The sequence below is a fragment of the Geotrypetes seraphini genome, chromosome 11 (assembly GCF_902459505.1).
Source record: "Geotrypetes seraphini chromosome 11, aGeoSer1.1, whole genome shotgun sequence".
Taxonomy (NCBI): Eukaryota; Metazoa; Chordata; class Amphibia; order Gymnophiona; family Dermophiidae; genus Geotrypetes; species Geotrypetes seraphini.
Genome location: NC_047094.1, coordinates 136,776,696 through 136,791,600, shown reverse-complemented (window position 1 = coordinate 136,791,600; position 14,905 = coordinate 136,776,696). Strand labels below are relative to the sequence as shown.

The 14,905-nt window shown below is 44.0% G+C and overlaps 1 protein-coding gene across 3 annotated transcripts in view; it reads left to right on the top strand.

Annotated features, from left to right (window-relative positions):
* The window catches only part of TP53INP2 (tumor protein p53 inducible nuclear protein 2), a 57,986-nt gene extending 43,081 nt beyond the window's left edge, over positions 1–14,905 (top strand). For 2 of the 3 annotated variants that reach the window (XM_033962855.1, XM_033962853.1), the window contains exons 4-5: positions 10,869–11,211; positions 14,498–14,905. In XM_033962855.1, the coding sequence (XP_033818746.1) occupies positions 10,869–11,211; positions 14,498–14,747 (593 nt within the window). In that variant the 3' untranslated portion in view covers positions 14,748–14,905. The remainder of the gene's footprint in view (positions 1–10,868; positions 11,212–14,497) is intronic. The other variant, XM_033962856.1, reaches the window with a different exon arrangement.

The following is a 14,905-nucleotide window of genomic DNA, read 5'->3' as shown; positions in this document are numbered from 1 at the left end:
GAATTGGAGAAATGATATAAAATTTAAATGAAATAGACCGATGATCTCCCCGTGATTGCACGTCGGTGGGACGGAGGAGTGGTGGTTCTGAAGTCTATTAAACAGACTATAAAATTATTGAAAACATTTATTAAGGTGACATAAGATGTTTACTGAGCACCTTAGAAACCATTTATTTATAGATTGAGCATAGAATTCCTATGAGCATCGGAACTACTCCTGCAGCGGCTGGCGCTAAAAAGGCTAACGCAGCTTTGTAAAGAAGGGGATTGATGGGTTGATTAATTAATTAAATTCATTTTCCCCAAAGAGCTCAGATCGGGGTTACAGGTTAAACATACATAATGTACAGTTAACAGATTACGATTTGCACTAGATTTCTCCTAATTTGACACATACCCAGGGATCGGATACCAATAAACAGGATAAATTTGACATAGTTACAGTACAAAATTTATCAATATAAGTCTTTATCCTAGTGTGAGACACAATCGATATACATTAATATTTCTTTGTAATCTATCGGCCTTAGGCTGGGGAGTTAGGCGAAGAGGGGTGTTTTTATTGCTTTGTAAAGGTGATGAGCCCTTTAAGACAGTCGATTCCGTTTTGATAGGCCATGCATTATTTTTCACCTGAGCTTGGAGGCCAGCTCAGCTTTTTAGTTCTTGACTACCTAAGGTTGATGAGAGAACAGCCCCTCTGCTTCTGGGGTAGGCGTCCTGAGTCTTACTGGATGTTACTTGGCAGAATATAGGGTTCATAGACAACCCCGCGAAAGACAAAGGCGCGCGCCGACAACTGAGCGCAAGACGGAGGCGCGCGCCAAAGAAAATTACAGTTTTTAGGGGCTCCGACAGGGGGTTTTGTTGGGGAGCCCCCCCCCCCAGTTTACTTAATAGAGATCGCGCCGGCGTTGTGGGGGGTTTGGGGGGTTGTAACCCTCCACATTTTACTGTAAACTTAACTTTTTCCCTAAAAACAGGGAAAAAGTGAAGTTTTCAGTAAAATGTGGGGGTTACAACCCCCCCAAACCCCCCACAACACCCCCACAACGCGGCGCGATCTCTATTAAGTAAAGTGGGGGAGTTCCCCCCCGCGCTCCCCCCGTCGGAGCCCTAAAAACAGTAATTTTCTGCAGCACGTGCCTCCGCACTGCGCTCAATTGTCTGCACGCGCCTTTGTCCCGGCGCGCTTTTGACCTGACACCGAATATAGAAGTCTCACGACTATGGTGGTATAGAAGAATAAAGTTATTATTATTATTATTATCAAATTGTGTCGGTCAAATTCAGAGTGTGAGGTAAAGATGTAGGCTTCATGGCCTGGCCTTGTTCTGGTAAATGCTCCCTAGCTCTGGTTAGGCCTCATGGTGGTCGTTATCTGCCTTCATTTTACTATGCTGCACATTAACCCTTTCAGGACCATAAGGATCGTAGGCCAATTTTTGTGGTTTTGACGACATTTTTATGGTAAAAAGGGCTTGCAGATGCCAAAAAATTGATTTTTTTTGTGAAATATCATTATTTTTATTTAAAAAAATCACACTTCTGGCTTATGGACAGTGTGGCAAGTGAATCTTCTCGTCAATCTGGCAACGACGCTAATGAATGAATGTCGGAACCAGTTTGTTTACATAAAGGCAGTATCATATGGAATCCGTACATATCAAATTTAGAACTGTAGACTATCCCAATCAAAATTTATAGGATTTTAAAGTTATGGGACAAATATGTCCCTTGGTCCTGAAAGGGTTAAGCTCCTTTTCATGGATGGTGACAGCCTCCTACACAGCCCAGTCTCATATGGTTTATTAATTTACATTCTGCCTATAACTAAGCTGGCTACATATTAAACCTACATAGTCATAAACCAAAAAACAATAACAAATCCGATTGATCTTTTCCTACAATATAGTTGAAGTTGCATTTAATAGAGATTTGAACTAAAAATAAAAGAAAACACAATAGCAGTCATGCCGATGCCTCAAATTTCTCACTAGCACACAAGTTATACAATTGCACCAGTTGTGTGCCAAATTGTGTTTCTATTTTGCGAAGCTGCGTTTAGGTTGTTTTTTTGTTTTTTTTTTCTTTCCAGCAGCCACGGCGGTATTAGCTCTGACGCTCATAGGTGATTTTTAAAAAGCCTAACGCGGCTTCGTAAAAGACGGGGCCTTAAGTACCAATAATAGCCTTTAAGTGGTGTTAATTGGTAGTAATTTGTACTCTATAAACTTGGGCCAATCATGCGCCGTTTAGAGAATCGCATCGCCAGCAGAGATGGGCGCTGGAAATGCAGGCCAGGGTACCTATCTTAGCCATGCCTATGGAGGCTGGTTTTTTAGGCACCTTGAAAATTGGTTTAAAGCGTCGTTGAAACGGCATTTTTCGCTGAGCTTGGGCTCCTACCGGTGCTTAAAACACTGGCTCTGTTTAGAGAATCCAGGTCTTCATGCTATATTACACAACTACAAAGGGGGCGTGTCTGGGTGACTTGCAGTTGCGTGCCTGAGTTTGAGAATACGATCACTCCCATGCATAATTGCCAGCTCTAGCCTTTGACATGGCGTCTACAATTGGATACGTACATACTACTACTTTTACTATTAATTATTTCTATATCGCTACCAGACGCACACAGCGCTGTAGAGAGTCACAAAGGAGTCCCTGCTCCAAAGAGCTTACAATCTGAACAAACAGGATGTCATGGATACAGTTAAGGGGAACAGTTAATCTGCTGGCTGGGTTGGAGGGCAGAGGGGAGTACAGGACAGTCGAGCCATTGTGACATCACTGAGGAGGTTGGCTCTTATTGGTGGACTAAGGCATTATGACGTCACAATCTCAGCTCTGCTTCCCAAAGACTGAAACTCTTCACCCTACTACTATGAATTATTTCTATAGCGCTACCAGATGCACGCAGCACTGTACAGTCGCAAAGAAGATGGACCCTGCTCCATAGAGCTTACAATCTAAATGGACAAGACAGACAAACAGAATGTGATGGATACAGTTAAGGGGGCTCAGCCTTTTAATCTTCTGGCTGGGATGGAGGTCAGTGGGGAATAGGGTTATGGGTTGAAGGTGGGTTTTCAGTCTGCTTTTAAACAAGGTAAGGTGGGAGATGGATCAAGATGGCGTCGGGAGCGTTCGCCTGAGCGAGCTCTGCTGCTCGTCGTATCTGCATTCGCGTTGGGTGTCTCTTCCCCGGTGGCGATATGGGGAAGAGGAAGGGGAGTTTCCCGCTTGGCCCCTCCGGCGGTTGAACCCCCCTCAACGGCTGATACAGACTACATTAACGAGCGTCTTTGCTCGCACAGGTGAGGAGACCCGAATCACTTCAGGAGGGAACCCGGATCTTTCGGGGAACCTCAGCGCAGAAAGTTGGACTACTTTGAGTCCTGACCAGAGGCTGGTTTCTCCCCAACCCGGAAGTGCACAAGTGCAGGGAATGCCTGGAAGCCAACGGCCCAGAGAGGGAGAGGTGATTCCAGCATAGGAGAGACATCCCTACCAAGCCCTTCAGTAGAAGGAGGAGATGGGAACTATCAAGAATCTCCCTGCATTTTGGGAGAAGAGGTGAGAGGTGCCTCGGGAGGGAATATTATCAGTTTCGGGGAGATGAAGAAACCAGACAAGATAAATATGGAGGCGCTATGGCAGGCCATATCAGTCATGGACTCCAATCTCAAATTGACTTTATCTACTATTAAAACAGATTATGGAACTGTCTTTTCCAAGGTGGAATAACAAGGGGTACTTCTTACTAATGTGAATGAAAGGTTGGAGAAACAGGAAAATAATTTGAATGAAGTAAAGAAGGTACAAGTGGAACTATAGCCGTCCGACGTCAATTCTGACGTCAGAGAGGACGTTCTGGGCCAGCCAATCACTGCCTGGCTGGCCGGAACGTCCTCTCCGACGTTGGAATTGACGTCGGACAGCCAGAGTTCGTCGGCCCGCGGGAAACGAAGCAGGGCGAATTTGGCGCCGGCCTGTTTCTGATGGCCAGTGGCAGCCTTTCCCCGGCGGTGGTGGCAGCATGGTGATGGTGGCGGCGGTAGCATAGGGGAGGGCAGGGAGAAAGAAAGAAAGGGGGGGAGCCAGGGAGCCAGAAAGAAAGGAAGGGGGGGGACAGGGATCCAGAAAGAAAGAAAGGGGGCAGGGTGAAAGAAAGAAAAAAAATGGGGCATGGGGAGAGAGAGAGAAAAAAAAACCCAAAAGGAATTGACCCCAAAATATCCACAAAGAAGAAAATCCAGAGAAAACCAAATGCAAATGCAAGCAGTGTCTCACTACCGGTTCACCACACAATTGTTTCCCACATACTCACCTTTATAGGACCCCCAGGGACCCCTGAAGAAGACTTTTTGTTGAAACGCGGACCATGTTGGGTCCTGTATCCCTAGCGGACTAGGTCCTTTAAGGCTCTTATGTGGATGATATACTTTTATGTGGATAGAATTATTTTATGTGGATGATTTTAGTGTACCTTTGGAACTTTGATACTTTCAAATAAAGTCCATTTGGGAACATCGTCACTCCAGAGAGAGAGAGAGAGAGACAGACAGACATAGAGAAAGAAAGGGGGCATGGAGAGAGAAAGAAGGGGCAGGGTGAAAGAAAGAAAGAAATGGGGCACGGAGAGAGAGAGAGAAAGACAGACATACAGAAAGAAAAGGGGCAAGGAGAGAGAAAGAAAGAAGGGGACAGGATGAAACAAAGAAAAAGTTGGGGGAGGGAATGAGGTCTGGAGGAGAGGAAGCATACAGGAGGCTGAAAGAAGGGAAGAAATATTGGACGCACAGTCAGAAGAATAAAGTGCAACCAGAGACTGATGAAATTACCAAACAAAGGTAGGAAAAATGATTTTATTTTCAATTTAGTGATCAAAATGTGTCCGTTTTGAGAATTTATATATGCTGTCTATATTTTGCACTATGGGCCCCTTTTACTAAACTGCAATAGCAGTTTTTAGCGCAGGGAGCCTATGAGCGTCGAGAGCAGCGTGGGGCATTCAGTGCAGCTCCCTGCGCTAAAAAACGCTATCGCGGTTTAGTAAAAAGGGAGGGAGTATATTTGTCTATTTTTGTATAGTTGTTAGTGAGGTGACATTGCATAAAGTCATCTGCCTTGACCTCTTTGAAAACCCGCAGAATATAAATGATAATTAACATTTTCTCTGCGTACAGTGTGCTTTGTGTTTTTAAAATGTTATTGTTGGTAGATCATTTTGACTTGGCCACGAAGGTAAGGGGGGGGAGGGAGGGGAGCTGCTGAAAGACATCTAGTAATCCTTGCAGGCTTGACTGTGCAGGGAATTATTTTTGTAAAATCATGTTTTGTCATGTGACTAGCATTATTTAGACTTTAATTTCTATGAATGAATAGAATGAAAATGATATAAAATTACTTGCTTGTTTTTATATGCGTGCGCTGAAGGAAAGTGGCGAGAGAGTGGGCTGAGGACGCTGAAGGGAAATGGGGAAGAGAGAGTGGGGAGAAGACGCTGATTTATAAATTGACAATTGTACAGAATATTGTTTCTTTTTATACTTTAATATAAACAATTCAAGGCTTGTGTGGATGGAATCAGGTGGTTTGGGGGGATGGGGACCGAGCTTACGGGGATTAGTCCAATAAAATGGTATTTTTTTTTTTATTTCTCATTATTTGTTTTATTTTTATTTGTTAATTTGTAAAGTGGTGATTGTTATGTATCAGTTTTTTCAAATCTACATCTACTGTCTTTATATTTTTCACAGTATTAGAGGACATGTATTACTGGTTTTTGTGGTGTTGTATTGTATACAGAGTCTGGTTTCTTGGCAGTTCAGTTTAACTTTTGTCTACATATTTTTATTTTTAGTTTGTGATTATTCCATATTGGGCAAGGGTGTATCTGTCTGTGTATGAAAGGGACATGGCTTTCTGATAGCATCGACGGTACAGGATCATTTGACTGTGCAGGATCTGGTTTGTTTAGTTTTACAATGTATGTGTTGGTGTTCTAGTGCTCACTGCAGTGTTTAAGATGCTGCCTTTTCCTAGGTACACTCTCTTGTTGTGCGATATGTGGATTATTACTAAAAATCATATTTTTCATATTTGTCAAAAAATGATGGGCCCCGGGTGTCACATATGCTAGGTACGCCACTGTGCCCAACCATGCCATTTACAATACCCTCCTCTCCCTTAGAAATTCAACGCACTTGTCCCAAGCTTTCTTGAATTTAGATACACTTTTCGTCTCTACTACCTCCACCAGGAGGCCGTTCCCAAGCATTCACCGCTTTTGGTGAAAAAAGTATTTTCTGAGGTTGCTTCTGAATCTGTCCCCTTTCACTTTCAATCTATGCCTCCTCATTCTGGAGTTTCCTTTCGCCTCGTGTGCATTTATCATATCTCCCCTCTCCCGCCTTTCCTCCAAAGTCTTATAACGAAGACCGTCCAGGCTCACAAGGCTGTCCTTTGCTCGCTGCTCTTTGAAGGGACGCACGCATGCAATGTGACCCACGGATTGCTTCACGTTAAGGAGTTTCATCACCTGATACTGAGCCCATCACAAAAGCAATTATAATCTAGACGCTGTATCGCATGACATTGACAGCTGGGACTCTCGTGCTACTTTTTCCTCTCCCCAAATACAAATTAAGCTTGAAGTGTTTTGGAATTATACAGGCCACGACAATACTGTACAAATTTAGCACTGATTTACCTGGAGCTAAGCTTTCAAGGGCTGGATTCAGTAAACGACACTCAAAATAAATAAAAATGTCACCAGAAAAAAAAAAATCAGCACATACTACCACTACTACTACTATTTATTTATATAGCGCTGTACATATTTAATAGACGGTCCCTGCTAAGAAGAGCTTACAATCTAACTTGAACAGACAGACATGACATATAGGGTCAAGTATGCAGAACCCAAAATGAGAGGAGTTAGGAGTTGAAAGCAGTCTCGAAGACCTTGAACACTGCCAGAGATGGAGCCTGCCGTAGGGATTCAGGCAGCTTATTCCAAGCATATGTGCAGCAAGGTAGAAGGGGCGGAGTCTGGAATTGGCAGTTGAAGAGAAGGGCACAGATAGGAGGGACTTACCAGCCTAGCAGAGCTCACGGGGAGGAGATAGTGAGGGTCAGCCGAGTGAGTGCATTTGTAGGTCAGAAAGAGTTGTTTGAATTGTATTCGGAAGTGGATGGAAAGCCAATGAAGTGACTCTAAGAGAGGGGTAGTATAGCGGCTCTCCTGGAATATTGAGTCATGCGGCCGAGTTCTGGACGGATTGGAGGGGAGCGAGATGTCTAAGCGGAAGGTCTGAGAGTAGCGAGTTGTCGTAGTCTAAGCATGAGATGATGAGGGCATGAATAAGGGTCTTGGTAGTGTGCTCAAAGAGGAAGGGTCAGATTTTGGTAATATTAGAGAGGAAGAAACAGCAGGTTTTAGCGATGTGTTGCATCTGGGTGGTGAAGGAGAGAGAGGAGTCAAAGATGACCCAAAGATTGCAAGTAGACAAGACGGGGAGGATGAGAGTGTTATCCACAGAGAATGAGGGAAGCGAGGAGGTGGGTTTAAGCAGGAAGATGAGCAGCTCCATTTTAGCCATTTAGATGGCAGTGAGACATCCAGGCGGCAATGTCGGATAGGCAGGCTGAGACTCTGGTCTGGGTTTCAATAGAGATATTTGGCGCAGAGAGGTAGATCTGGGAGTCATCAGCATAGAGGTGATACTGGATGCCATTGGAGGAGGTCAGTGCTCCGAGTAAGTGTAGATTGAATAAAAGGAGTGGTCCCAGGACAGAGCCTTGAGGTACACCAGTCGATAGAGGGAAGGCTGTGGAGGAGGAACCACCATTGCATACACTGAAGGTGCGATGGGGGGAGAGAGGAAGAAAACCAGGAGAGAGCAGAACTCTGGAATCCTGAGGACAGCATATCAAGGAGTAGACGGTGACCAACAGTATCAAAGGTGGCAGATAGATCGATAAAGGATGAGGATAGAGTAGAGGCCTCTGGATCTGAACAGGTCACTGGAAACTTCAGTAAGGGCAGTGTCCATGGAAAGCAGCGAGTGAAAACCTGACCGAATCGGATCCAGAATAGCTTGGGAGGAGAGGAAGTCTAGGCAATGGCGGTGAATAGCACATTCAAGTAACTTGTACAAGAAGGGGAAGAGGGAGATGGAACAATAGTTGGAGGGGCACGTGGGGTCCAGCGAGGATTTTTTGAGGAGGGGTATGACAACGGCATGTTTGAAGGCATCAGGGACAATTGCAGTGGTGAGCGATAGGTTGAGGATGTGACAGCTAGGAGGGATGACAGCGGGTGAGGTAGCAACGAGTAGGCGAGTGGGAGTCTGATCAGAGGAGCAGGAAGTGGATTTGGAGGATGAGAGAAGATGAATAGAATAGCACACAGTTTGGGCATGCAACGCTGGTATTCTATAACACTATGTGCAAATTTTTGGAACACACTTGACCTATCCATGCTTCTCCCATGGTAGTCTGTGTGCAACCACAATTATAGAATTCTAGCATAAAGTTTGCACTTATGCGTAAGCACTTCTGCCAGTAGGCAGGCATGTAAATGTTAATATTCTTTGACCTGTGTGCATGACTACCAGGCCCCTCCCAGGTTCACGACCCCTTGAAGTTGGGCACTCCAGAATTTGAGCATGCAACTTACAGAATAGTGACTAAGGGCAGTTACGTGTGTAACTAATAATTGATGCCTGTTATTGCTCTAACACCAATTCTCAGCTAATTATTATTTATTTTATTTTAATTATTTATATTCTGCATATCCTACAATTCTATGTGGATTACAAATTATTCAGGTACCCAAGCATTTTTTTCCCTATCTGTCCTGGCAGGCTCCCACTCTATTTGATATACCAGGGTCAGTGCGGGATTTTAACCCACAACCCCAGGGTGCTGGAGTTGTAGCTCTAACCACTGCACCACACACTATTAAATTAAAGTTACTTGTACAACTGACTTATTCTAGAACTTGTGTACACAACTTTCTAGATTTAGTGTCCACTGATCAGATCATTCCTTGGCTTTGGGTATATCTTGGAGAGAGCATGGAGGACCTTAGGCCATGTAGGGCAACTACAGACTCTCATAGTAAATAGACCTCTGTGGTCAAGTAGATATTCCCTCCTTGGAAAGCCTTTGCTGATTGAGGGATGTAGTCTACTCATTAGAAGAATAAATTTTCTGTCCCTCCTTGATCAGTGAAAGCCCCCTTGTTCATGACTGCATATGAAGAAATGATGTAGTGGACGCCATCTAACGAGGAACAGTTCAATGTAACGCCCTCTTGAATCACTATTATGTTTTACTAAGAGAACTCGGTTCTGCGCAACCTGGGCTCTTTCCAACTATTCCGAAGACACCTGAAAACTTGGCTATTTTCAAAAATGTCAATTTCCGCTTCCCCCTGCCACCAACTCCCACTGTACTTCCCTTTTAATTTTTGTAAACCGTGTCGAGCTCTATATTTATAGAGAAGATGCGGTATGTAAGCTTAAGGTTTAGTTTAGTTTAACCATACTCAGGAGTGGTTTTCAACTATATGTGGCTTGTTTTGTGTTTCAACTTCCACCTTCACTGTCCCTCTGTTGCACGACAGAGGTTTTACAGTTAACCCTCGCTGAAAATAATGCTCAAATTTTATGTTTTCTCTTTTAATTGCAATTTCTTTTTTGTTAGTGACCCAGAATGGCATGGCTTATTGGCTCAACTCAATGAGATGTATGTGATACCCTCTTGGTCTTTTCCAGTTCATACTGTACAGTGATTGACGAGCGCTTGTCCAGGCTTCCTTGACTCGCTGAGTGTTCTCACTGTTTCTACTACGCAAGCATCAGGCCTGGCCTTAAAAAATTTTCGATCCTTGCTTGTTGAACAATTGCTGTTCAATTTCTAACTTTTTTTGAGCGGGGGGGGGGGGGGGGGGGTAAGCTGGTTTAGCAGGCAGTCCTGCTTCCATTGCAGAACTTAGTCTAAATACTAATGACCTTTTGTATTGTTAAGTTTGCATTTTGGCCAGACTTCTCGAAGGATGGTTGATTTAAAAAGTCTCACCTGCACTTCTGGTCAGTTACTCTTTGCTTGCCGACACATCGCTTGGGCATTTTGTATGTTGCTGGTCAGATAAAACCACTATCCCGGTTCTTCCATTTTCCATGATTTGATACTTTTTTTTTTACTATATAGGATGCATCATTTATTTCTCTCACCCTCCCAAATGTATTTCCCTTATTTGTGCCTTTTTCTTCATTTATTCTAGTTCTACCCTTATTCCTTAAGAGGCGTTAGTCTGTTGTTGTTGTTTTTGTCCATGTATACCGCTTAGAAACTATTATAAGTGATAGCATCAAATTTTAATAAACCTGAAGGTCTCCATGGGGTATCGGAGCCAGAGAATGACTATGAGGCGCAGAGTGTCCATCGAGGAGTGTTAAATGGAAGATGCCCTTATTTATTTGATGGGTTAGGCCAAAGTGTATGAGGGGGAGAGAAAGTACTGTTGATAGAAGAGGGGGGGGTCCAAAAGCATGACAGGCTCTGCAGTTCCTTCCCCACTTTACTGTCCTTCCATCATGTGTGGCCTGGTGAAGAATTGATCAGGGCTTCCTTGGTTGTTTTATGCAGTTTGGTGAAAATAACGCTGTTGGGGTTCCTTGATTGACTAATTTTTCCTCCCTCCCTTCTTCCTCCCTCCTTCCCATCATATACTGAATGTGTGTGCTCCCCTCTATGTTGCTTGCCCTTCCACACCCTCTGCATGGCTTGAAACTCTTTGTTTTGTCGGGCTCCTGAAATCATGTGGCTGTTACTTTTATCTCTCATCAGATAGTTTCGCCTCAACCTCAAGTGAAGGACGGAAAGTAGATGAGCAGGGCCCCTCTTGTGCTTCTCGCCTTCCTCGGGGGTCCCCTACTTCTACTGGTTCTTTACCCTGCTCCTTCCATGACTGTGGTGATAGATCTCTATCCCCTTTGCCCGATCCCTGCTTGATGGACGAGAGTTGGTTTGTTACCCCTCCCCCCTGTTTTACTGCAGAAGGCCCGGATCCAGTGACTGTGGAGAGTAGCCCATTGGAGGATCTGCTGATCGAGCACCCCAGCATGTCCGTCTATGTCACCAGCAGCATCGTGATGGAGGGAGAGAACCCTATTGAGCAGAGTAGTGATGGGTAAGAACGCAGTTACTGAGTTATTGTTATTTTTATGTGTCCTGTATTCAATGTTCTGGATGCCCATGGGGGGAGCGGTTGAGGGAGTTATTTACCCTCCTTCTGAATGTTAATGATTAACAGTTTTTATAATAATTTATGGCTAATGGCTGATGGAGGTTCATGAATTGGGCCATTGTATTAGTACCTAGTTCCCGGTTTTCTTTCCTGGGATTGGATGATTGGGAGTGGGGGGTGTTTGTTTGTACATTAATGTCGCTTTTCATACATTGCTTTGGGTGGTCTTTGGCAATGTTGAGGCTGCACCCCTCTTTAAGGTTCAGCGCAGGGTTTGCAGGTCATTGGGTACTGAGGGGTCGTGTGGTGGCCATAAAGACTTCCATGTATTATGACTTCAGTGACCCGTTAGCAATTCAGTGCTCGTAGATCCTATACTGAATTTTCTGTCAGGAGCTTGCATCCAAGTTTCTTCTATATTTGATATACCGACCATCAGTAAGTATCTGGTCGGAAATTACGATGTTAATTACAATATTAAAATTAAAATATAGTTCTAAAAAGCAAAGGCCATTTACTAAATATTACATCATTGACAGATAGGACTTAGACTTACATAAGGTAGAGGGTTTAGGTTGGGAAAGTAAAAATACATTGAAGTAAAAAAAAAAAAAAAAATTAAAAGGATGGTGAAAAGGGGAGGGAAGGAGTCAGGAGGGGGTCGCTTCTTAAAAGCGGTTCACTTTCATCATCGATCTGGGGTGGGGTGGGAGAAGTGGTTTTGCATCCCTCCATCATTTTGGAGGAGTAGCTTAAGGATTAGTGCAGTGGGCTTTGATCCTTGCAAAACTGGGGTCAATTTCCACTGCAGCTCCTTGTGACCTTGGGCAAGTCACTTAACCCTCTATTGCCCCATGTACAAAACACAGGCCCCCTTTTATTAAGCTGCATTAAAGGTGTTTTTTTTTTTTTAATCGCTGGCAGCTGCAGTAAAAGCTCTGACGCTAGTAACAGCAGTGTTCATATTGCTATGACCGGAATGGGTAGGGCTAGCAGACTTCCAGAAAAACCCAGACATGCCCTCTTTTTAGAGGGTTTTGGAAGTACTGATCGTGGAGGCTGTGTCTGGAAGCATTCGCGCATGCGCAGCCATTGCTGAGATGTCATACACATGTGTGCATGCGTGTGATGTCATTGCGTTGACATCCACGCATGCACGAAGGCTTCCAAATGCGGCCTTCAAGCTCAGGGAGATTAGTGTGTGGGCGGAGCCAGAGGTGCAATGGGGCGGGACTGGGGTCAGAACAGGGCAGGGCCAGATATCCTCTTTTTTTTTTTTTTTTTTTCAAAGAGGAAATCTGGCAACCCTAGGAAAGCGTCTTGTTGCAATCACTGTTGCATGCAACAAACACCTTTCCTTAGCTCAGATTTTGCCACCAAATTGGCTGATTCCAGGATCTAGCAAGTTATTAACACTGAGAGCATCTTGCTAGCGACTTCATCAGCAGACAACACCATTGTATACTGATGCAGTGGTGATAAAACACTTATTTATTATCACTTTGGAAAAATCAAAGGAAGATGTTTTCTTCAACACACAAAATCCATTGTATATGGAATGGGGTAGCAGCATCCCTGGTTTTCTGCAACCCTACTTTCTTCATCGACACGATCCACTCCATTCCTGTAGCAGCTGATATCTGAACAGACATCTTGTTGATTCTGCAACATGATCACCAGAACTGGCATTTAACATAAGCATCTATTCTGCATCTATTCCTATCTCTCCTCTCTTCAACCTTTCAAAGTCCTTTAGATCAATTTAGTCTTGTTAGAATGTTTATTTTCTTATTTTTTCCTCTATCTCTATTTTTCACTTCTTTATTACTCTCCAGGTACTTTAGTTAGATTGTGAGCCTTCGGGATAGCAAGGGAATTTCTAAGTACCTTTTCTTACTTATAATTTTAATGCACCCTAATGTATATTTTCTGTAAACCGCTTAGAATCTAACGGATTAGTGGTATATAAGAAATAAATTAAATTAGTCATTTTTCCAACTTTTTAACAGTCCATCCACAATCAATACAAAATACACCTCCACCAGCAAAATAAAAATTCACAAGGTGATGAAGGACCCTAGATTAGATCGAAGTGTGCAGGGGAGTCAATGCACTTTATCGCAGCTCTGTCCTACACAGCCCTGGGGCAGCGTGGACCCCCCGCGGCTTCTGAGGCCTTTTTCCTCCTAATAAATGTTCGTTTTGGTTAGGAAACTGAAGCTTTAAATTCAGCATTTGAACTGGAGTGTTGACGTCGTTTGTAGTTGGCGTACTCCAGTTCCTCCTAGCAATTTACGGGTACTCTAGACTATTATGGATTTAGGGAATAAGCTGTGACACGGTTGTTGGTCCTTCCCCCGGAGCCAGTTGATAAACGTGAACAAATGCAATTATTTTACTCACACAGAAATTCATCCATCTGCAACCTAGAATGTCATTTGTGAGTAGCAAGTTAATTTATAGAAATTGAGACCTTGTTTCAGACCAAGGACCAGGCCATCGTGGTTCAAATCACTTCACAAATACAGATCTTTTTTCTTTGTGTTTTTCACAATTTGATAGTGAGGATGTTGGAAGACAGATCACAGGGTAGAGGTGGACTGGCATTTCTTTTCCTGGTAGCCATGTCATGGGCATAGCTGACCATCATCGTCCCAACCCTTGGCGACCCTGACAATTCTAATTTTCACCCTATTTAAAAATGATTTGGATTTTGTTTTAAATTTGAAGTTAAAATATACAGTGGGAGAGGTTCATAATAATGATAACTTTGAGGATTGGTCAGTTCCAGTATTCATGCCCTTGCCCTCAACTTTGACAGAGGCTCAGGAATAGTGGCGTGAGAGGCTTGTCCCCCGCTCTTGTCTCCACCCCCACCGCCCCCTCCCCGTACCTCTAGTTGAAGTTGTTGCTTACGGCAGTCAACAACATACTCCTTGCGACCCCTATGTGCAGCACCCGGAAGTGACATCAGCGGGAGAGCCAACGGGGTCACGAAGAGCAGGAATGGGAAGGGTGCAGGTGCCCAGGGTGGACTACCCCCTCCCCCCCTGTACTACTCCACTGGTCAAGAACTGCCTTCCCTGTTAGTAACATGGAGGTATGTAATTGTTGTAAAGGTGCTTCATCTTGTTAATCACTTGGGAGGCCTTTTATGACTTTGGTCTGGGGCTCTTTCACAAGGCCAAGCCTCTTAGGATCATGGTCTTTCTTTCTTTCTTTTTTTCAGGACTGTGACTCAGACTAGGGTAGAGCATCATGCCCCTCATCATCCTACCTCCATCACTGCCAAAGCTACCATCCTGGAGAAAGTCAGCAACGTCCGTCGGATCCAGCGAGCAAAGGAGCTGATAGAAAGGCGGAAACTTAGCCGAAAATCCATCCAGCGGCAGAACTGTGCCAGAGAAAGCCGCCCACGGTGGGCCAAACAGCATGGCAAACTTGTCTATCAACCACGCCAGCGCCAGTGCAATTATTAATGCGTTTCAGGGAGTTTACAACAGGGGGCATTAGTCTACTCTTCACTATGAGCTCAGCTTCTACCCTTTCTGGTGTGGTTTTCAGATTTACAGGGGTTTTATAGTTTCTCTTCCTCAATAAATAAGTCCCTACTGCAACAGGCCTTTTTTTAAAAAAA